Source organism: Aulonocara sp. 'chitande type north' Nkhata Bay, linkage group LG17 (genome assembly GCF_057382095.1).
Source record: "Aulonocara sp. 'chitande type north' Nkhata Bay isolate Kocher_YH1m ecotype deep benthic linkage group LG17, A_spYH_male_GT1.1, whole genome shotgun sequence".
NCBI lineage: Eukaryota > Metazoa > Chordata > Actinopteri > Cichliformes > Cichlidae > Aulonocara > Aulonocara sp. 'chitande type north' Nkhata Bay.
This window is the reverse complement of record NC_141360.1, coordinates 37,822,411-37,845,670: the sequence shown is the minus strand read 5'-3', so window position 1 is coordinate 37,845,670 and position 23,260 is coordinate 37,822,411. Positions and strand designations below refer to the sequence as shown.

At 43.7% G+C, this 23,260-nt stretch overlaps 3 protein-coding genes across 13 annotated transcripts in view; 2 read left to right on the top strand and 1 right to left on the bottom strand.

The window, feature by feature from the left end:
- Window positions 1–1,183: 1,183 nt before the first annotated feature.
- LOC147310535 (uncharacterized) lies at window positions 1,184–2,872 on the bottom strand. Of its 2 annotated transcripts, none has more exons than XM_086269511.1 (6): window positions 2,695–2,872; window positions 2,437–2,618; window positions 2,171–2,301; window positions 1,905–2,053; window positions 1,738–1,827; window positions 1,184–1,611 (listed from the first exon to the last, which is right to left on the bottom strand). In XM_086269511.1, the coding sequence occupies exons 1-6, from the start codon at window positions 2,870–2,872 to the stop codon at window positions 1,370–1,372; spliced, it is 972 nt and encodes a 323-aa protein (XP_086125637.1). In that variant the 3' UTR covers window positions 1,184–1,369. The 2 variants fall into 2 exon arrangements, with proteins under 2 accessions (XP_086125637.1, XP_086125638.1); XM_086269512.1 differs by having other exon boundaries at window positions 1,412–1,636.
- Window positions 2,873–3,323: 451 nt separating this feature from the next.
- Window positions 3,324–9,321, top strand: trmu (tRNA 5-methylaminomethyl-2-thiouridylate methyltransferase). Its single transcript, XM_086269962.1, has 11 exons — window positions 3,324–3,498; window positions 3,680–3,845; window positions 4,858–4,964; window positions 5,065–5,187; window positions 5,301–5,473; window positions 5,553–5,606; window positions 5,731–5,797; window positions 6,098–6,198; window positions 7,692–7,836; window positions 7,931–8,013; window positions 8,107–9,321. Exons 1-11 carry the CDS (start codon window positions 3,417–3,419, stop codon window positions 8,254–8,256), a joined length of 1,251 nt encoding a protein of 416 aa, XP_086126088.1. The 5' UTR covers window positions 3,324–3,416; the 3' UTR covers window positions 8,257–9,321.
- Window positions 9,322–10,681: 1,360 nt separating this feature from the next.
- celsr1a (cadherin EGF LAG seven-pass G-type receptor 1a) overlaps window positions 10,682–23,260 on the top strand; it is a 96,506-nt gene continuing 83,927 nt past the window's right edge. For 4 of the 10 annotated variants that reach the window (XM_086268477.1, XM_086268472.1, XM_086268473.1 and 1 more), the window contains exon 1: window positions 10,687–14,590. In XM_086268477.1, coding sequence (XP_086124603.1) covers window positions 11,050–14,590 — 3,541 coding nt within the window. In that variant the 5' untranslated portion in view covers window positions 10,687–11,049. Of the gene's footprint in view, window positions 14,591–23,260 lie in introns of all 10 variants that reach the window. The other 6 variants (XM_086268479.1, XM_086268476.1, XM_086268469.1 and 3 more) reach the window with 4 other exon arrangements.

The window sequence follows — 23,260 nt, the reverse complement described above, 5'->3', positions numbered from 1 at the left end:
GTTTATTCTTTTTTATCTCTTCTTTGCCACGGCCATGTCGTAGGACGTAGGGAGAAATCTTTACGTTTCTTATTATTTAGCATCATCCTATTTCTTGTTTTATTTTACCTTTGAACTTTTTCATTCACTGTGTTTTTTGGTTCCGTGCACTGAAGGTTAGTTTTCTGATGATTTTTCAGCGATGTAAAGCTGCTCTCTTGCAAGCAGAGCTGAATTATGAATCCAAATTGCTTTGAGGTGGATGTGAGCCAGACCTCTGAATAATTTAAAAAAAAAAAAAAAGGCTCAAATGCCCCGAAGCACTATCATGAAGGCACTTCAGTCGAGCCAAATTTCAGCCAATGGCTGTCAGCCTGGGGAGGCATGAATAATAAATCTGCTGTTTGTTTTAAAAAGTTTGGAGTTAGGTTTGACAAAATTGCACTTTTTACGTCTGTTGATGATAATAATAGAAATATTTAATAAAGAATGTTGAATGTGGAGCTGCCGGGCACGAGGAAAAGAGGAAGACCTCAGAGAAGATTCATGGACGTAGTGAAGGAGGATCAGAAACTATCATAACCATTCAGATGCTTATAGATTACAGAGCATTGCATTATAATCATCAATTGGCATTTTACTGCAAAGTACAAAGTAATTACTATTCATTAACAAAGTGTTAATGAGAATCACAGTATTTGAAATGTAACAGTATATAACACAATAAGCTACACTGCTCCGAGAGGCTCCAAACTTTGTGGAAAGGTTTAGGAGGGATTTATGGGAATTTTTGACCATTCTTCCAGAAGCACAGTTGTGAGGTCAGACAGTGATGTTGGACGAGAGGACCTGGCTCGCAGTCTCTGCTCTAATTCATCCCAAAGGTGTTCTATCAGGTTGAGGTTCTGCCACACCAAACTCTCTCATGTGTTTATGGACCTTGCTTTGTGCACTGGTCCTGGTGGAACAGAAAGGGGGCATCTGCAAACAGTTCCCACAATGTTGAGCCACGATCGCCCATGGCTGGGATGCAGCTGCTCAGCCATGGAAACCTATTCCATGAAGTTTGGAGGTCTGCAGGAAGGTGGTGGTCTTTGCACACCATGCGCATCAACATATGCTGTCCTCGCTCTGTGATGTTATGTGGTATACCACTTCATGGCTGAGTTGCTGTCATTCCCAATCAGCAATCAGAGTCAAGCACTTACCTACACATTCTGATCGGCACACTCTCTCACACTGTCAGACTTTTAAGAATATAAAAAACATACCAGAAAGACGCAGAATTACGACAGCAGTAAAAACATGGGTATTAGCAATGTTTATTCTAAATTGTTATCTGAGAGAGTTACTGGCACGGATTTGTAAGAAGTCACAGATTTGTAGTTTGTCAATCCTGAAAGTTCACAAGCTCGGCTTTTCCGATATTCCCTCCGGTGAGGATGCACACAACATCCTTGCCCTCCAGCTCTGGGATCTTGTTGTTAACGATGGCAGCAAAAGCAGCAGAGCCTGATGGCTCCACTACCAGCCCGGATCTGTAGAGCGTGGACACGGCAGCCTCGATCTCCTCATCGCTAACGAGGATGATCCCCTCCACGTAACGTTGGCACAGCTGATAGGGCAGCCTGCCTGGTGATGGCGCAAGAAAACTCTTCTATTTTCTCATGTATTGCAAACAGAAAGTCAAGGAATTTAAAAAAAAAAACAGTTCACATACAACCCAGATATGCTGGAGAGAAATTTGACAAAAACTACCTGCGAAAGGTGGTGCAAGACCTGACGCGATGCTCTTGCTGTCCATTTCTACTGGCTTCTTCTCAATTAAGCTTTTGTACATTGTGCAAGCTGCGTTAAGCAGAAACACACTTAAAGTTTCTGCACACAAAAACGAGTTAAACATCAGTTTGTCGGTGACTTTTTACCTCCTTCTGGCTCCACGCCGTAGATCTTGGTTTTACTGCAACCTGACAGTTTGATGGCAGCAGCTACTCCAGCCAGCAGCCCACCTCCACCGCAGCACACCACCACCACATCAGGCTCCGGCATCACTTCCAGCACCTCCATACCAAGACTAAATGCATGTGCACACGTAATTAATAAAAGACAGAGATATTAGAAATGTAATTGTTACCAATAAAACACGAAGATAGAAGCACTCTTATGCACTAGCATCCAGCCCTGATTGTACCTGGCATGCCCTGCAATTAGATCCAGGTCATCGAAGGAGTGCAGGAAGGTCATGTTGTCCTCCTGAACACAACGGTTCACCACATTTATCAGACAGGATGTAGGAGCTCGCTCCACCTCCACCCCTAAACTCTGAGTACAAGAATAACCACTCCATGAAAATGACAAAGTAATAAATTCACACTTATTAGGAAGTAATTTATTTGTCTGTATTTAACTTTCAAGGCTTTTGTCTTTTGCTTAACTGTGCCACAAACAACCTCTGACCTGTATAAAGATGGACTTGTTCTCTGGGGCGGTTTCAGGCATCACCACTTTGCCCTTTGACCCAAAGTGTTTTGAGGCATATGCAAACGACTTGCCGTAGTTTCCAGCAGACATGGTGACAAAACGGCCACCCGCCGGTCTCCTGGCAAACTGATTGGCTACTCCTCTGATCTTAAAAGACCCTGTCATTCAAAAACAGGAAGTCAATAAACCTGCAGCAAAGTGTCAGGGAAGCCAAACAAAGTGGGTTTCACCAACCAGTTCTCTGCATGTTTTCCAGTTTGATGTGGATGTTGCAGTCAATGCTGAGAGGCAGGGTGGTCTGCCTCCAGGCGATCATGGGGGTGTTGATGACACCCAGAGGGCTGCTCCTCACCGTCTCTCTCGCTTCTTTTAGCATGTCCAGGGTGACAGGGTCTGCAGACACCTCACACATCTGGGTGGGTCAGAAACAGAGAAACATCATCACACCCAGTAGTTTAGTTTTACATAAACGTATAAAAGACACTCATTAATTTATTAATATATTTTTGCAGTTACTGTAGGATTAATTTAAAATATGTAGCTCTCAACCATGAGTTCACCGCTTTAATAATCGGAAAATGTAAAGAATTGAGTTGATTTAATTTGTAAGCAGTTCGGAGCCTCTGATTTATTAGGAAAAAACGTGAAAGTTAAATTATATATAAAACAACTATGTTTCGCCTTTAAACGAAACCAAAAATGTATATTTATTCTGTTCGGTATTTTTTACACAGACCTTAATTATTTGTTTTCACTCAGCTCCTTGAAGTTTAGTGTTACAACTTTTTCGTCTCCCTCCTCTGCAGCTCGATGGTTCCGGCATAAAATGCGTTTCAAGTCGAACGTTATTGCTGAGTGGACCGCAAACATGGCGGCTTCTGTGGAGCAGCTGGGTGAAATATTCTAGCTTCGTGAGCGAGAAAGTGTTCAAAGACAGACTGCAGTAATATGAAAACATGGCTTTGATAAAGCACGTGGTGTGCGCCATGTCCGGCGGCGTTGACAGCTCCGTCGCAGCGTTACTGCTGAAGAGACGAGGTGAGAAAAGCTGGCAGTGGAAACACTGAAGCACACCTGTACTGGCTTTGTGATGGGGAAAGGTTAGCCAGACGGGTGAAGCCGCCGTATACGAATCAAAGAAATCAATCAATCAAATAAAGTCAGAAAAACCAAAGTAAAGCTGTAAGTGAGTCTCATTGTGATTGCGTGTTGTTTGAAGGCTACAACGTGACTGGAGTTTTTATGAAGAACTGGGATTCTCTGGATGAGAAGGGGGTCTGCACCACAGAGAAGGACTGTGAGGACGCATACAGAGTGTGCCAGAGCCTGGATGTCCCCTTTCATCAAGTCTCCTATGTCAAAGAGTACTGGCATGAAGTTTTCAGGTATTTCTGTCTGCTGCCTTTAGGGCTCACAGCAGCTTATCATCTGCCTCCATCCCCTTTCCACCTCCTCTGTATATCGTCCTGTCGGCGCTGTGTTCAACATACTTTATCCATTACAGATGCCGCCATCTCCAATGAAATTTGAGAAATGCCGTTTTTGTGAAAATGCTCCAAAGGGATTTTCAGCATATCGTTTCTAAACATACTAGTTTAAAGAGCTGCTAAAAAGACAGTTGCAGGTCATTTGGACCACGATACACAAAGGTATTTCTGTGTGCAGTAAGTCATATTTGGATGCTTCAGTTGTGTGGGCTTCCTGCCCTTCTGTGTACATACATGGAAAGCTGTAGGTGGCAGTAAGCACAGAAGAGAGGGCTACATCTATTCCCTGTTTTGTTCCACCTGTCCCAATTGTCATAAGGCAAAAGGAAGGTTACACCCTGGGCAGGTCATCCAGGCAGACAGACAACCATTCACACCTACGACCAATTAAGAATCACCAGTTAACCTAAAGTGTGCCTGTGAAATGTGGGAGGAAGTCGGAGTACCCAAAGAGAACCCATGCAGGCACGAGGAGAACATGCAGACGCAACATAGATCCTATGTGGGTTCACTCCAGATTCCCTGGCTTCCTCCCCAGCTGGTCAGTGGATTTGAACCCATTACCTTCCTGCTGTGAGGCAACAGCACTAACTATCAAACCAACATGCTATCTACAATGTTCATATGCAGCATTAAAAAGTAGGAGCTCAGTTGGAGGCTGGTTGCAAAGTGGCTTGCAGATGTGCAACAACTGTGTGCATGCTGGAAGAGCTTAAAAAGTGCAATATGAGGCGAGCTTCCAGGATTCCTGATAAGGAAAAATGTTCTGATTTACATTTAAAATTGATATTGACTTCAATGAGATTTAGAACAAAAACTAGGATCAGAATGTGGAATCTCTCAAATTTTTTACTTGTTTTTTTATCCAGTGTTGAGCACTGAATGCAGTTTCTCTCTGTCTGGTTTGCAGTAATCTGTTGAAGGAATATGAGAGGGGAAGAACACCAAACCCAGACATACTATGCAACAAGCACATCAAATTTAACCACTTCCACAAATATGCCATCGACACCCTGGGTACGCTGTTTTATTTTCATTCTCATGCTTATTGGTTGAAATATAAAATATGATCACTTAAGTCTCAGACACACTCCAAGAGACACATTGTTTCCTGTAGGTGCTGATGCCATGGCAACAGGCCACTATGCCAGGACATCACAGGAAGATGACGAAGTTTTCGAACAGGCTCACACAGCTCCGCCCACCACACTGTTCAGAGATCGATTTGAGATCCGAAATCGTAAGTGTGACTTTCCCTTTATACCTCTTATATCTCTGATTTTTACACTAATTTCCACTATTTTTGTTTCTGCGAGTGAAGTTTGTCTTTTTTTCTTGCGTTCCCATCACCAGCTGTGAAGCTGTACAAAGGGGCGGATCTCCTCAAGGACCAGACTTTCTTTCTCAGTCAGATCCCACAACAAGCCTTACGACAAACCATGTTCCCGCTCGCTGGACTCACCAAAGAATTTGTGAAAAAGATGGCTGCTGAGGCCGGGTTTCACCACGTGCTGAAGAAGAAAGAGGTGCTCAAATATATTACAGACTTTAATAAGGAGAGAGGAGAGGAACACAGGATTTAAATTGACTGGTGTGTCGTTTCAGAGCATGGGTATCTGCTTTATTGGAGAGAGAAACTTTGAAAACTTCATCTTGGAGGCAAGTATTTATTTCACATGGCAAAAGTATCTCATTTTCATAGGATTTATGACAAAACCTTCCATCTCTTTTTAAGATGACCTCAGATCATTTTGATCTTCAGCTGCTTTGTTTCTATTTTCAGTATCTGGACCCCAAACCTGGGAACTTTGTCTCCATTGAGGATGGAACTGTAATGGGAACCCACAAAGGTGTGTTTGTGAACATCTTTTTAAAAAAAATAAAAGTGTGCCACTACTGTACACCTGACTAAAATGTATTATAGTCAGGCAGCATTCTCTGGAGCTAAAAACAAAGCAACGTCTGAAGTGCTGAAATATGCAGTTCCTCAAATGGCCACATGAGGCTGACTTCAAAGTCAAATTATTTCCCATGCAGTCACATGTTAAAGGTTACAGAGGTTGTTTTGGTCCATATGCGCATGTATAAAACTATCAGACACCTGTTTGTCCCTTCTTTTCTCATATTCTTATGTGTTTCTGTCCATACAGGTTGGTTCACACTGACACTGGGCCAAAGGGCAAGGATAGGCGGGCAGAGAGACGCCTGGTTCGTGGTGGACAAAGACATCGTTACTGGAGATGTGTTTGTGGTGAGAACATCTGTGTTTAAGTTATCAAATGTCAACGCATCCATCTTAACATTCTCCTGATGTTCCCTTACAATTAGGAGCGATTTTTTTTCTTTTTCTCCAGTTTTAATGTTCATGAATGTGTCGACTTGTATGGGCTCAAAATGTGGTCATAAATATTTTGTACTTGTAAATCGGTTTTGTACTTGTAAAAAAGATTTGTGTGTGTAAAAAAAAGATTTGTGTGTGCGTAAAAAAGATTTGTGTGTGGACTTAGCCAAAAAAAACCCTGCAAGTTACAAGTACGGATTTTGACCCTATTTTTCTTCCTTTCATCTGATTGGTGAATGTCATGTCAATCACAAATGTAACAATCCAATCAGAGAACAGATGGGTTTGGCTGTCGGAGGGGCACTTTTTTGAACTGCAGGTCCTTGAAGGGTAATTTCTATATAAATATCCGATAGCAGCTAGGTCCCCTTACTTTCAGCAGCTGTTGAAAGGATAAAGTTGTGGTATATCAGTGGTTAGAAATACCATTATTACTTTAAGATTAGTTTAACACAAAGTCAGGGCTGACCCAGGACCATTGCTGTGAGTCACAGCGCGCAGCATAAAAGTCCTTTCACATCGGATGCAGGATACGCTGCTAATGCTAATTGCTGACTAAAAGCAAAGGATCCAGAATTTGTTACGCTGGCTGCTGGGCTCTGTGGGTTTTTGCAGCAGCTCTACCTGTACTAGATGCACCTGCTCCTTGTCGTTTTTATCGCTGACTTTATGTGAACTACAAGAGTTTCTGGTTTTTTTGCTAGTTCTTCAAATGTTCAATAAAAACATGTATGCTAATTCATAACGAAGAAAGCTTTGTAATGAAGACTGTCATTTCCAAAACACTGCCCCCCGTGTCCGCAGCGCTGTTGAAAAGGCTGTGGAAGGTCCTGTATTAAACACGTAGACCTGTGACACAAAAATCATCAAACTCGGACGACCACAGACTGTTTTCCTTCGTGGTGATGAAGGAAAACGCTGGGTTGGCATGTAAAAGGGTATTTATTCCCTTCAAAGACCTGCAGTTCAAAAAAAGCGCCCCTCCGACAGCCAAAGCCATCTGTTCTCTGATTGGATTGTTACATTTGTGATTGACATGACATTCACCAATCAGATGAAAGGAAGAAAAATAGGGTCAAAATTCGTAGTTGTAACTTGCAGGTTTTTTTTGGCTAAGTCCACACACAAATCTTTTTTACGCACGTACAAATTTTTTTTACACATACAAATCTTTTTTACAAGTACAAAACCAATTTACAAGTACAAAATATTTATGACCACATTTTGAGCCCATAGACTTGTAGATTCAAAAACCAAGTTTGTAAAATGAAACGGAGGATGGTAATACCTGTAACTCCCTGTAGGAGGCAGCGTATTCATCTTAGGTGTTTCTTGAGCAACGTGTTGCAATTCGTGACCATTTTTAATCGGGTACTTGATTTGTTACACCTCTTGTGGCTCAGGCTCCGACAACCAATCACCCAGCTCTTTTCCGCGACACCGTGCGAACGGAGCGTTTCCACTGGGTAACAGAAGACCCGCCCCCCGAACTAGCCAGGACCCAAATGATGGATTGTCACTTCCGCTTCATCCACCAGATGCCGCTCGGTGAGTTCTGTGTTATCAGTGCCTGCGAGAAGATTATTAATGCCGACTGAAAATCGGCTCAAACATTAAACACAGCTTCAACTGTGCGTTCCAGTTCCCTGCACAGTAACTCTGAACATGGACGGCTCTGTGTGGATTTTGCTCTCCCAGCCAGTCAGAGCTCTGACACCTGGACAGGTAGCGGCTAACATGTTCAGGACTGTTCTTTAACATCACACTACATGTGTGGCTTCTTTGTGTTATCGGAGTGTTCTTGTTTTCCTTCCACAGTTTGCCGTGCTCTACAAAGGGGACGAGTGTTTGGGCAGTGGGAAGATCACCCAGCTTGGGCCAAGCGAATTCACGCTGCAGAAGGGCCGCGAGCGGATGGTAGCAGCCTTTCAGCGCAAAGAGCAGTCGACCCCTGAACCAGACAGCTGAGAGGAGCTCACAGTCCGGCTGTGGGGGAAATGCACTGTGTGCAGCACATGAGCTGCGAGCACCCTGTGAGGAACATAAGCCAGTCCAAGAGATGGTTGGACCGGCTTTAGTGACACAGAGCAGAGGGTTGATTGGCTTTTTAAAGGCTCCAGGAAACAGCAGTGTTTTGTTTATGGGTTGTTTTTTTTGTTTTTTACATAAGTAGATCTCTACTGTTTTTAACCTAATATAATCTTTCCGTCCAAGATCTGTACCAACACCACAGAGATAACTTCCAGGTACTGCTTGTTGTTGGCTTCACTACGAGGACAAAGATGCACTCGTGAAATGCAGTTATTTAATTGAAATTGTGTAAACGAGTAGGTTTGTGCATTTCTACAGTGCACTGTGTGTTTTCATAAAAGCAAAAAATGAGCTCACATTGTTAAGCAGAGCATTTTCTGAACTGTAGACGGTGCTTCTTTTTTTGTGGTCTGAAAGCTCTGCTTTCTCTTTACTGGGAGACCTGGGTGAAGATTTGTGAAGTTCTGCTGGACTGTCAGAATGCTCACGTTTCCTCAGAGGACACTACCTTGTGGGCAGATCTGGTTGACTCTTGGCTTGTTCTACTTTATTGGTGTAATAAGAGTTTATGTAGTTTGTCTTAAAAGTTTTAAGGCTTCTCAGGTTAGTTTGTTTGTTTTTTTTCAGACCAGCTAAAAACTTTGAAGGCTACTAAAAAATTATTTTTGTATGTTTCACAACTTCTATGATCCAAGTTTATTCTGTTGTGGATTTGACGGTGGTTAAATTATGACCTAAAAAAATGCCTGATAGGAGAGAAAGGAAATGTGAGAGTATTGGATGTTTTTATCCATCGGTTGTGCCATTTATTTCAGTAGTTGTAAATTACAAGAAAGATGATTTCTAATGCTGTATTGTATTTTAAATGCCAGGTTAATGTTTTTTAAAAAACAGCAGTGCTTTCTTCGGGCGCAGGAGAACGAACTCTGTACAAAGTGTACATTTGAAAAATGGACTTAAACAAATAAATAAATGCGAAGAGTGACATTTGCTTTCCCTGCACACGCCTGTGTTTAAATGTGCCATATCATGTTCTGTCCAGAGTCGTGATTTTTCTTGGGCAAAATTGAGTTTATGTACATAATGGTCATTTTGTTAGGCACACCTTTTTTTTCTTTTTCTTTTGCTTGTAACACAAATGTCTAATCAGCCAATCAGACATGTAGACATGGTCGAGATGACCTGCCGATGTTCAAACTGAGCATTTGAACAAAAAGGTGATTTAAGTGACTCTTAAAATGACACGGCTGTTGGTGCCATAGAGTACATGTGCTGGTTTTTAGAGCACTTCTACTCTACTGGAGAATTTTACACACAAGCACTCTTTGCGACATGCTGTCTAACATTCACACTTCATTGGAAAGCAACTGATTGGCATGCAGACTGGAGCAGCGAGGGATCGAAGTTGTAATGCTGTCAAGTTGACACAGACTCAAATATCTCAGGAATGTTTCCAGGACTTTGCTGAATCTGTGCAACGGAAAGTTAAGGAAGTTGTGCAGGTAAAAACGGGTCCAACCCGGCACCAGCAAGGTGTGCATAAGGAAGTTCATCAGTGGATACGGCAGCTGTGGGCCAACTGTTGTAAAGCTGCTGGTCCTCGTAGGGGCGCTGTTGTACAAGACTAACGTCAACTGTTATTCTGGAGTTAACGTTGTTTAGCACAAACATAACGAATCCCGAGAGTAACGGCATTGCCTCGTGATACACGTTAAAGTGCAGCATATAATCGTTGTTGTGGGAGTTTTTTCCAGAATAGAAAAGTCATTTTTTTGTCAGCTTAAACTTTAAATTAAAAAAAAAAATCGTTTTGTTGAGGCAAAACAAAATGAAACGTGAGGAAATGTGTTTGAATGAACATAAAGTTCTAAAATCATACAAACTTAGATGCCTGAAACGCTGTCTGATTTTACCTATTATTATTATTATTATTATATTGTTGTTGATGTATTACAAATGAAGAAAAAACACTCATCTCTGACCATGACGCACACAAGTAAACTGCACGGGTGAAGGAAGTGAGATCCTCTGCGACATTCCTGTAGTTTTGTGGTGCAGTCCACAGTTCCCTGTGTCTAATATTTACTACATTGATGTGACATATAAATAACTGTTCAACTTTCTCCCCTCCATAGATGAGTAGGAGCTGGTTAAAGCTGTGATGATGACATTTTCAGTCTTCCTTCACTGAGCCTCAGGTCTGTTTTAATTGTACCATCACAGCTCAGAACGCTTCAGCACACAGAAGTTGAAGAGGGAGCGACACTTAAACGCGCAGCAGGAATTTTACCCACATCTCGTCCTATTGTAATAACAATGCGCCTGTGCGTATTGGTCACCCGGACAGCGGCACTTCCTAAATCTCCATGAGAAAAAAAAAAAGAAAGCCTCCTCGCCACCACCCCACCCGAAAGCGTCCCAGAGGGGGAACACAGCAGGTTTATGGTAATAAGTCTCTGAGGAGGAGAGAGGAGGAGGAGGTGGAGGAGGAGGAGAGCCGCGGAGCCATTTTGTACTCATTTTAAACTCAGTGTGTGTTTACGCAGCCGTGACGCGCCTGGACACACTGATACTATGGATACCCAGCGTCTTTTTCCACGTTGAGAATTACTTCACCATGCGGGAGAAAAGTAAGACGCGGTGCTGGGAGAGGGAGACTTAATGCTTTTCTTTACTTTTTTTGCGGAGGAGTTTCGGTGAAGTTGAACGGGATTCGGCAGGTTTACAAGCATGGAGCCGCCGATGTGTTGCTGGGTTTGGGTTTGGGTTCTGTTCACCGTGCCGCCGCTCGCGGGATGTTTGGAGATGCACCTTTCGGAGAGTTCACAGCCCGGGAGCCTTTTGGCCAACCTGTCGCTCGGCCCTGGGTGGACTTATAAACTTGACAGGACTTTATCTCCCAACTTCATTCAGAGTTGTTTCCAAGTTGGGAGGCTCGACGGTGTTATCCGCCTGTCCCACAAAGTTCAGTGTGCGCGCACACCCAGGAATCCTGCGCCTGTTTATTTCAGAACTGTCTCCTCCGCGTCCGGAGACGTTATCCTGACGCATTTTAATGTGTTCGTTCACGGCCAGGACTGTTTTATTAAATACAAGAGAAAGAAAGCGTCAGGTGAGCCAGACATTCAAATAAAACACCTTTCAAAACTGGAGGCAACTTCCTGCTTACCTGCAGGTATTCTACTTTTGAATGTAACAAAACTTTTACCCTCTTTCACGCAAAACACTGCCTTTTTGGATACTGAGTGTGTAGGAAGAAACGTTGTCGGGGTGATCAGGCACGGAGATTTATTCCTGGCTAGTGACTTGTGTCTTAAACACAGTGGACAGTCGGAGGAGAAGCTTCACTGCGCGCTGCACAGCTCTCCGGGCAGCGGGCTCTCTGTGCAGCTTCATTTGACGCTCGTTAAAGCGCGCAAACAACACCAAAGCCCGTCAGAAACCATCCACAGACAGTCTGTTGTGCTGATCAGAAGGGGAAAGCGGCAGGTTAATTCATCTCCCCAGTTTCAACTTCCCAACTATCAGGTGTCTGTGCGTGAGAATGAGCCCGCTGGGACGCGAGTTATCACCCTAAAAGCAAATGACCCAGATGATGGAGAAGCGGGGAGGCTGGAGTACAGCATGGAAGCCTTGTTTGATAAAAGGTCTGATGACTTTTTCTACATAGACTCACAGACTGGAAGCATAACAACTATCCAGGCTCTGGACAGAGAAGTCAAAGACACCCATGTGTTCAAAGTTACTGTGACGGACAATGGCACCCCCAAAAGATCTGCCACTTCTTACCTCACTGTCACTGTAAGTGACACCAACGACCACACCCCTGTGTTTGAGCAAAATGAATATCGAGTCAGCATCCGAGAAAACGTAGAAGTGGGCTTTGAAGTTAAGACAGTCCGGGCCACTGACGGTGATGCTCCCTCCAACGCCGACATGATCTATAAAATTGTGAACGCAGACGAAGTCAACTCTGTGTTTGAAATTGACCCCCGGAGCGGCCTGGTGAGGATCAGAGAGCGGCCTGACAGGGAGACCCGGTCCCAGTACCAACTGATCGTCGAAGCCAACGATCAGGGGAAGGAGCCAAGTCCCCGCAGTGCCACCGCCACAGTTTACATCACTGTGGAAGACGAAAATGACAACTACCCACAGTTCACTGAAAAGAGGTACGTGGTGCAGGTCCCAGAGAACGTGCCAGTCAACACCAAAGTGATCCAGGTGGAGGCGACGGACAGAGATGAGGGAAACAATGCCAAAGTTCACTACAGCATCATAAGTGGCAACGTTAAAGGGCAGTTCTACATTCACTCCCCCACTGGTGTCATTGATGTCATCAATCCTCTTGACTATGAAATGATTCGGGAGTATAATTTAAGGATTAAGGCTCAGGATGGAGGCAGGCCTCCGCTGATAAACAGCACAGGGATGGTGGTGGTGCAAGTGGTGGACGTCAATGACAACACACCCATGTTTGTCAGCACACCTTTCCAGGCTACAGTGCTGGAAAATGTGGCCGTTGGTTACTCTGTCATCCACATTCAAGCCATTGATGCCGATTCAGGGAAAAATTCTCTCCTGGAATACCGCATTACCGACACCACGCCAGGTTTTCCGTTCACCATCAACAACAGCACAGGCTGGATTACAGTTAGTGAGCCGCTCGACAGGGAGGAAATTGAATTTTACACCTTTGGCGTGGAGGCGAGAGATCACGGGACACCTGTGAGGTCCTCCTCTGCCAGTGTCAGCGTCACAGTGCTGGATGTGAACGACAACACACCCACATTCTCAGAGAAGACCTACTCACTGAAGATCAACGAAGATGCTGTGGTCGGCAGCAGTGTGCTGACAGTGACCGCTGTGGACAGGGATGTTAACAGCATGGTGACGTATCAGATCTCCAGCGGCAACACCAGGAACCGCTTTGCCATCACTAGCCAGAGTGGCGGTGGCCTCATCACCTTAGCCCTTCCCCTGGACTACAAGCTGGAACGCCAGTATGTCCTGACAGTCACCGCCAGTGATGGAACACTTTACGATACCGCCCAGGTGTTCATCAATGTCACCGATGCCAACACACACCGGCCTGTCTTCCAAAGCGCCAGCTACCACGTGTCTATCAGTGAAGACAAACCAGTGGGCAGCACTGTGATAGTGATCAGTGCGACAGATGAAGACACGGGGGAAAATGCTCGTATCACATACGTAATGGAAGACAATGTTCCTCAGTTCGAAATTGACCCAGATACAGGTGCCATCGTAACCAAAATGGAGCTTGACTATGAGGATCAGGCCTCCTACACTTTAGCCATCACTGCCAAAGACAATGGCATCCCCCAGAAATCTGACATCACTTATGTAGAGATCATCATCAGTGATGCCAATGATAATGCTCCTCATTTTCTCAGAGACATCTACCAGGGGAGTGTTCTTGAGGATGCACCTGTCTACACTAGTGTGCTCCAGATCTCTGCTTCAGACAGAGATAGTGGATCAAACGGCAGGGTGACCTATACATTTCAAGGTGGGGATGACGGTGACGGGGATTTTCACGTAGAGCCTCACTCTGGCATCGTCAGAACCGCTCGCAAGCTGGACCGGGAAAACGTTCATGTTTATAACCTGAAGGCTTTTGCCGTGGATAAAGGTGTTCCGCCTCTGAAAGCTGCTGTTTCTATTCATATTGTAGTCCAAGACATAAATGACAATGCTCCAGTGTTTGAGAAGGATGAGCTTTTTATTGACGTGCAAGAGAACAGCCCAGTGGGATCAGTCGTGGCCCAGATCACTGCCACAGACCCCGATGATGGCACTAATGCTCAGATCATGTATCAGATCGTAGAAGGAAATATTCCAGAAGTGTTCCAGCTGGATATTTTCAATGGAGACCTCACTGCACTCACAGACTTGGATTATGAGACCAAAACTGAGTATGTCATAGTTGTTCAGGCCACATCAGCACCGCTAGTGAGCCGTGCTACTGTGCACATCCGCCTAGTAGACATGAATGACAACGAACCAGTGCTGCACAACTTTGAGATTCTCTTTAATAACTATGTCACCAACAAGTCCAACAGTTTTCCATCTGGAATAATAGGAAAGGTTCCGGCTCATGACCCGGATGTGTCGGATAAACTGCGCTACAAGTTTGAGTCTGGAAATGAGCTAAGTCTGCTGCTGTTGAATGAAGAAACTGGGGATCTGAGGTTGAGCAGGGATTTGGACAATGACAGGGCTCTGGAAGCACCCATGACTATTTCTGTTTCAGGTAAGCAGTCAACCATGTTTTTCTGAGAAAATCCCACTTTTCCTGTCAGTTTCATAAAATGTGTTAAAGATGGAAATTTCCCCCAATATGTGATTCATCACCACACTTTGGAGTCAGTGTAGAATTTTCTCATGAATAGAGACAGCTGCACTGTTGACTGTATGATCAGTGAAGTGTTTGCTGCAGGCTCTGTGCAGCATCCGGTTGTGCTGCTTTACGTAATTGCTGATAAATGTATTGTCTGCAAGTGGTGGGTAGAGGTAATAAAAAGGTGCCGTTCACAGGGCACCCTCATAGCTCAGTGGCTTTGTTGTTGCAGTTATGTGGGTTTTGGTGAAAAAGCTGGCGCGCACTCATGCATGTAGTGCAGATATATGAAGGCTGCTGATTTCCTTTTCTCACTGTTTGGAGTTTGTCCATGCTAGCACTCTTTAAAGTTCATGGGATGAATGTGCAGGTTCACTGCAGGAGGGAGTGGGGGGTGGATGAAGTTTTTCTTTTTGTAGTTTTTCGTGCTTTGCGCATGTTTTTCACACATCGATTTTTGAATGAAAGAGAAGTTTGGATACGTTTCTGTGGTGGGGGGTTGGATCTGAAGGCTTAGATCCAAACCCTGCTAAGTCATGTAGAAAGAATTTGCACTGAGCTTCTTTTTCTCCAAGACAGAAGCACACTTTATTCTTTAAAGTTAAAGATTAGACAAATGCAAACATTTGGACATTCACACCCAAAGTCAGAGGATACCTTCTACAGCACAGATGAGCAGATACAGAGGTTCACACTTAGCTATTAATCAAGAAGAATAAATATATTTCTCTAGCTCTCCTGTTACCTATCAGTAGCTGCAAAACCTCTCTGCTGTCTCTCTCTCTTTGCCTTTCTTATTCTTTTCTCACTCTCATGCTTTCTCTGCTTGATCAACCAGAGCACTTTAAACCCCCCAAATGGGCAAACAGCATAACACAGCTTGATCTGTTGAGCTCTCCCAGCTTTTTTTTGTTACTCTGTCATGTCTCCTAACATATGCACTTGTTGGTAGAATGCAGATGAGCTGCTATGATCCAGGGTACAACAGGGGAATCTGAATTCCCAGTCCATCAGTCTAGCTTTTTGCACTGTAGATCATTGTGACTGGTAAAAGTATTTAAGATGAAATTACATGTGAGAAAATGTGTGTCTTTTTGTCAGTTAGCCATATTGGTCTTGCAATCTCCTCTCTGTATTCTGACAGAAACATTGGTGTGATAATGCAGCTGGAATCGAGCTAGACCTCCATGTCATGGTTCACAGGGCAGTGCAAGGCTTTCACAAGAAGACCTTTCATTGCTGGAGGACTTGTGCCTTTGTCTTTGTCTCAGACAAAAGGCTGACTGTCCTTTTCTAAGTGCTTTATTGCTGTTGTAGTCAACCTGCGGAGCATCTGAGACCCCAGCGGCTCAGCAGGTTACAGGCTGTATAGCCCTCATTCGCTGTCTCTGCTTTCATGCTTGTCATTGACAGCTGACGGGTCTTGCTGTATCCTTGACTACAGTGACCTCTTGATGGTCCCTTAAGCGGGGGGGGGGGGCAGTCTTCTTAATTAGTTGTGGCCTTGTGCGCCCAAACACATAAATATAAGTACGCACACGTTCATGCACAATTAAACAGATGTGCACACTTACACTGAAGAGCTCCAACCCCCTGTTTTTTTTCCCTTCTTTTCGTGATGTCAAGTGTTAAGCAACCATTACTGCTGATGGCTTGGCCTTTTGACCTTTGGGCTTTCTGGAGAGGAAAGCCTTTGGGGAATTTTAGGCTATCAGCAAGTTAACAAGTACTGTGAGTCAGTACACCAGCTGTGTTTCAGTCCGTCTTAAATTAGGTTCCCTCTGGCTTTTTCCCCCTCTTTGTGTAGTTATTTTTTGACCTCTTCTTTGTCGCAAATCTAAATTAGGTCCAAATTCCAGTTCAGGACCAGAACCAAATCATATTGCTATACAGTGTATACGTATGGATCCAGTGTAATTGTTGGCAGACCTCTTTGTATCCCTTTCATCAGGCCCAGTTCATACTGGGTCTTTCTGTGGGTGTGCGTACCTTTTCCACATATCATTTGAATAGGTTGTGACTAGTTATACATCTGACAATGAGAGTGATGACACCGTATTATTTTCATTTAAACAAGCCCCATCAGCAGAACATAAGACCACTTATTGATGTATTGAAGTGAGCACTGTCTCATTTAGAGAGGGAAAGGTTGAAAGCTGTCACTCTTCTTATGCTACTAATCAAAGTTCCTCCTAAAACCTGTGTAAGTCATGCACAGGTGCTTTTCTTCTGGCAAACAGGAGGCCTGAGAATGTTTCCCGAGCTCTCTGCTGAAACACAAGAATGCTCTGATAACTCTACCGAGATACACTCACTTAACACACTTTGCTAGCCACAACACTGTTCCATCTGTCCTCAATCTCCCTCAGTGTGTGTGTGTGTGTGCGTGTGTGTGTGTGTGTGTGGTAGCTCTGCTCCACAGCTGTGGGCTGTGTGTTCCGGTTGTAAGAGCTCTTATCTTAGCTTGTCAAATTTCACTTTAAACCTTTGGGGTTTCTCTGTTTTCTGAAAGATGAGTATCTGTCATTTTATGATGAGCACAAAGACATAGCTGTACTTTATTTGAGTGTAATGTACCTACTCTTTGTTTTTTTTCTGCTATATGTAAGATTATATGTAAACATTTGGTGCACCAAAGTCCTGACAGTGACAGGTTTGTGAGTGGGTACAGCAGAAACTATTTGAGTTTTACTGTAAATGAAACTGGTCAGCCAGCTTTCTTTTGTTCCACTCACGGCTGTAAAACCAAGCAAACCATGCTGGTTGGTGGCCAGAATTGAAAAACTAAAGGCCAAGATTGTCTTTTGTCATGAAGTTTGCAGTCTGAATAATAATTGATGTTCTTAACTGTACAGTAAGTCAATTTTTTAGGTTCTTTAATAGACAAAAAACATTTTCTTGACAAATATACATAGATTAGTGTATAATTACATCTTCCGCCACGTTGCCCTGCCATCTTGAATGCAGTGGCGAGATAGACATCGCTATTTAACCTAATCACATTTTATGTACGTGTCTCGAGACGCAGCTTGAAGTTACCTCTTTCAAACTATATATGACATTTAACACTTGTACATGTATGTTTTCTTCGTGTCATTATGCCTTTCTCCACCGTTGCTCTTTCATTTTCACCTCATCCTCTTCCTCCTCACCTCAGGCCTTATCTCCTGAACTTAAGACAGAGCTGTAAGACACAAAAAACTTGAATAAATATACTTATTTATTCTTGATACTGTCACAATTACTTATTGTCAGCAGATTAGACATGTGATCCTCCGGACAGCTGACAACGAGCTGGCTAAACAGCAACAGCTGGTTGTTAGCTAACATCATGCCAGCTAATGTTACCTTTTCCTCTGATAAAGAGTTGTTTACATTCTCACACTGTATGCAAGTTTATTCACTACTTGTTGGAGTTTAGCGATGTTAGATCCACTTCAAAGGATGTTTCACTAACAGAGGCTAACAGCAGAAAATACAGCAACACTTTATCACAGAAAAGTTCAGGATATCCTCAACTCACCTGGCCAGCCCTTGTGATGGGGTGGCCAGGTGTAAATAAACATGGATACCTGTCATATGCAGCCTCACAGTGGGCTGTCAGGCTACACTCACTACAGATGAACGGCAGCCAGATTTGTTTGTCCTGCAGTGGTTGCAATTTATGCACTTCAATTGGGAGCGCTAAAAAAAACAGAAATCACTTGAAAGCAGTCTGCTGATCTGTACTGGTGAGAGTTTACACATGTTCCTTTAAGTGTTGGTGCAACGGGACTTTATACATATCTTAATTAATGTTTGACCTCAGTAGAAATCTTACATGTGATTGAAGTAAGTCTGTTTCATTAACCACTGTGAACACAGTGCACATAGGAAAGGCAAATGTCAATAGCAATAAAGCTGGTGCATGTTCCTTTTTAGGACTGGGCAGATCAATAATGTTAGCTGCTAGCTTATTCATCTCTGTAGCTCCCATTCATCATATATACAAAACGCATTGCCTGTTTTTTTTCCCTTTTTCCAGGGAAACTATATCTCGGGCAAGGTTTATAATTGTTAAAGCATGCAATAACAGGCTATAGGAGGAGTTGTGCCATATAACTCATTGATGCAGCAAAGGACGCCATCACTTAAACAATTAGGAATGATTTATGCAAAATCGTCTTTTTCCACTCAAGCTGAGACGGCATGATGCTACACGCATGCATTCACCCCACTCCTCCCTCCACCTCCCGCCTCCTTTTGCTTCCCCATCTTTTCCCCATGGGGCTTTTGCCAAGCCTCCCTGCAATGGGTTTGGCTCCTAATCCTGTTGGAAGAGTTGCATAGCAGAGCTTTGTAACATTTCTGTTCTCGTCCCTGTACGACCCCCACCACTTTCTGTGCTTTCCCCTTTTATAATATGCATAATTCGATTTCTGCCATAAGACAGGAACTTCAGCTTTGAGTGTGCTCTAAATTCAGGCCAAGTAAAATAATGTATTCTGATTGGTTCATTTCAGCAGGCAGACCACTTAAAAACATTCCTGTGAGAACCACGGCTTTACAATTTATAAGGAAACATCAGTGTAGTTGCATTTGTATCATACACTGCAGAGTGTTGGGTGTAATATGCAGCTCTTTGTGGCTTTTCATTCTTTTCAATCTCTTTAGCCAAAACATAGTCTAATCCAACCTTCCTCTCTTTGGCCCCCGTCCCTGGTTCTTGGTGTTCTTCCTCGAGTTCCTCTACTGGAAGCAGTTGTGGTGATGCACAGGCAGACATGACCTTTCACATGTGAGATCAAAGCAGGACATGGGGCATTTACATACACAGTCAGTGCTGAGAAATAACTCCTCTACACATGACACATGACCTCAGGCTGATGGATGGGAGAGAAACGTGTTCCACAACTATTCCTGATATGTGATATTCAAACTTTCTAACTGGCCAATCGCACTGGCTTTAAAGTTTTCCTGTTGTGTCAGTGTGTTTGGCGTTTGGCATGCACAGCAACCGATAACCGATTTCCCCAAGCCTCTTCCCTCTCTATCACCATGTTTTTATCTCTGTCACTTCTTGTACTTTCCTCAAAAAGGTTCTCACTGCTCGAACATGCGCCTGCATAGTTTTGCTCTCCTTCCATGTGCCTGTTGAGGCTAAATCTGTCCTGAGTCGTTACAGGAACTTATTAGATTACTGTCCTCCTTTCTCTACCATGCCTGTCTGTCTCTGTCTCGCTCACTTGTCAAGCTGCTTGTCCTTTCCATTTTGCGTGCGTCTAATGTTATAGGTTTGGGCACGTGGCTTAATGCGTTGATGTTGATTAGTAGGTTCAGTGCCTCAGTCCACACTGAATTCATGCATGGATTGACAGTCCTAAAGGTGATCCTAGTGTAGACCCTTATGTTGGGATTATAAACCCTTGTGAAAGTGCACATGGGCAGCTGTTGGCAGTAGGGATGAGTAGATGTCCTCATGAATGTATTTTTCAGTCTTTGAGGACCTATAAATAGTTATCGGTCTTGTAGGTAAGTAAATTGTAAGGCATGCAGACGTGCACACTGAGCCTCGCTTTCCCCTTTTAATAATGAAATATGTCACTCACGATACGATACGTTGTATGTATGTTTTCTGGCAGCAACGTGAGCAATAGGAAGTGAATTAATGCGTTCCAATTGAAGTCAGAAGGCGGAATTTCTGGGTGCTAGTTTAGCTCACCTGGTTGAGCGGGCGGCTCGGCTCGGGACCTCTCTCCCACATTTTCGTCTTTAACAGGAAAATAAAGATGGAAAAAATGCTCAAAATAGCAGGTTAAAGATATCACAGTTATATTGTTTTTAACTTGCTCCATACACTTTTGTCCTATGTGTGGCCAGCCGTGTCTAAAGCACTTTATTTGTTAGAGCTGAAAATGCAATTGAGTCTTTGGCCTGAGGCGGGGTAGAGAAGAACACAGATCAAGTGTAATAACAGTGTTCGTATCTCCTCGTCTCTGTTTGTGTGCTCAATGAGCGAGAAAGGAATCGCATTCATGCTTAATCTTGTACATTTACTGTGGGCTAATGTGTTGTAGTTGTGTGTGTGTGTGTGTGTGTGTGTGTGTGTGTGTGTGTGTGTGTGTGTGTGTGTGTGTGTGTGTGTGTGTGTGTGTTTTGCTATGTGGGCATGTGCACCTCCAGGCTGTAGTCTAGAGTTTGAAGTGTAAATACCAGGGGATCAAGACAGGTCACTGTGGAACTCCACTGATGTCTGAATCCTCAATTACAGGCTAGAGAGTCGAGGGACGTTTAAGGATCTAAAGCTGTCTGCTTGATGCCGTCTTTGGCTGCGAAAAGAAATATGGCCGCGCACTGATAAGTTAGACAAGGATCCACTTTTTTTCTCACTAAAGGAATCGCTTCTAATTTGTGTGAAATATGACAGAAAACTGTCTTTGTTGGAGATTTCATTTTACTTTCTCCCAGATCAAAAACGATATTTCACATCGACTATGCCTCCCGGCCAAAGTATTATCTGCTTATCTAACTACATCCAAATCTGTCTTATCCGTCCACCTTTTTTACTTCAGACACGTTTCCTCCCGCAGACTTAATCCTCATGCTTTTGTTTCCAGCAGGAAATCTCTTGTAGCTGCCCGGAAAGTCAGCTAGAAAGTGAGGTGCCTTCCCATCATGCAAGTGTGTTTGCTGTGGGGATTTCAAAGGAGTGGGGGTGTTTGTTTGCAAACACCCATGCCCAGGGTTTGGGTTAGAGATGGGTTAGGAAGTAAAAATGTGGTTCTACCTTAGAGTTTTGGCTTTTCTGTAAGTTTGAGTGTGTGATTTTGTGCATATTTGAATCGTGTCGAAGGATGTGCTGTTTAAAGACGACCCCTCCCCCCCTTCCCTCTCGGTCACACGCACACTCTTGGGTAAGGCTATCTCTTGTTTGCCTGCTGCTTGTTTACATGCTTCAAGACAGTGAGACGGTGACAGGTTTTGGGTGGTGGAGGGGTGGTCCTTGTAACTGGACGCACCTCTCTCTTCTGTCTCGCTTTCTTTTTCATTCTCTCTGACTCAGAATACACAATACTCTTCTTTGTGTCTCACAGCAGGGAGGTGATGCAGGGGAGGGGGGGGCTCTGCTGCTTGCTAACGGCTCACGAGTGTGACATTACATGCGTCACGATATGCTATGACCAGCTGCTGGAATGTTAAGTGGCGATGGCGGGTTGGAGGGGTGGGGGCTGAGAATTTCACCTACTTTGTCATCCACCTGAGTGAATGACAAGTGCGACTGTGATGGAGGAGGGTCATGTCTCATTTTTTGAGAATGACCCTCAAGCGAATTAAACATCGAGTAAGAAAAGTCAGAACTTGTGCCAGATAAAGTTCTGCTTCCCTGCTTTTAGCGACAACCCTCTTGTTTATTTTCCCTTCCTCCTTGCTGACGCTGGCTCCAAGTGCAGTTGACGTTGACTTGTTGTCAGAGCAACACTGACAAATTTAGAATAGCAGTCACATGTAGGTGGCATACCGAGTGTCCAGATTTTGTACTAATATGTGCTGGTAACAACATAATGTGACTCTGTTCAACTTGTGCTCTGGGATGCCAATTACTAAACTTCAGACCGCATGAGGATATATTTGAAACATACAGTATGTAGCATCAGTTTAAAACTTTTTAATGCAAATTTTAGTTGCTACTAACTGTTTTAAGGCAAACTTTAAAAGATGTTATTGCAAACCTCGAATGGTTTGGCTCTTAGGTCCATCACTGATATTTACCCTCTAGTGTCCAGGTTGCTCTTAGCTTTAGAGTGAAGGCAGGAGGAAGTAAAGCATTCATTTTCACGGGCCATAAAGTGATAAACTCATTTTCCAACCTCTACTTTAAATACTTAAGATGCCACCTGGTCCGCAGCTGAAATAATTCAGCAGCAGCTCTTGCCGGTGGATCACATTTAGACCATTTTCACACATGCACTGTAGCCCTGAACTTTTTGGAATCTCACTTGGCAGAGGTGTATGAATGTATCCAACACAAAGTGCAGTTAGTGCAACTGCTTACTGCTATAGACTACTTGTAAGAAAGGAAGACTGTGAACACCAACCTAGTTATCCAGAAATTGCCCTTACTATCATAATGTTAGTGTGCTCTGAGTGGCTTTTGAAGGTCTTTCCGTCTTCTTCCACTTTTCCAATTCAGGGTCACTGGGTTAATCATCAGTTAGCCTTTGCACCGTGTGAGAAAGTCAACGTACCCAGAGTATAACTCCACACAGAAAGGCCTCAGCCAGCCGGTGGATTTGAACCCAGGGCCTTCTTACTGTGATTTGACAAACACAACCACCATGCTATTGCTTTAGACAATACCAGATAAATACTAAGTTGCAATTTGCTGTAAAATCAATGCTTATATTTAACGCTTTGCATTAACATGTAGGCAATTTCATCTGATGTTTTAACAAATACACCTTTTCCATTTCTCCGGCAGATGTAATGCTAAAGCAGTCAGCTGGCTTGTGTAACTAAAGCTATTTGTACACATCCTCAGCAGCCCTGAAATGTTCTAGACGTTACAAGACTATGGGGGAACACAAAAGTTCTGATTGGTGACAT

Excerpts from the sequence above, each read along its gene's own strand:
- LOC147310535 (XM_086269511.1), bottom strand. The coding sequence starts at position 2,872 with ATGTGTGAGGTGTCTGCAGACCCTGTCACCCTGGACATGCTAAAAGAA. Across the intron at positions 2,619-2,694 it reads GGAAAACATGCAGAGAACTG|GGTCTTTTAAGATCAGAGGA; the intron begins GTTGGTGAAACC and ends TTTGAATGACAG. Across the intron at positions 2,302-2,436 it reads ACAAGTCCATCTTTATACAG|AGTTTAGGGGTGGAGGTGGA; the intron begins GTCAGAGGTTGT and ends TCTTGTACTCAG.
- trmu (XM_086269962.1), top strand. The coding sequence starts at position 3,417 with ATGGCTTTGATAAAGCACGTGGTGTGCGCCATGTCCGGCGGCGTTGAC. Across the intron at positions 5,188-5,300 it reads TCGATTTGAGATCCGAAATC|CTGTGAAGCTGTACAAAGGG; the intron begins GTAAGTGTGACT and ends TCCCATCACCAG. Across the intron at positions 5,474-5,552 it reads ACGTGCTGAAGAAGAAAGAG|AGCATGGGTATCTGCTTTAT; the intron begins GTGCTCAAATAT and ends GTGTCGTTTCAG.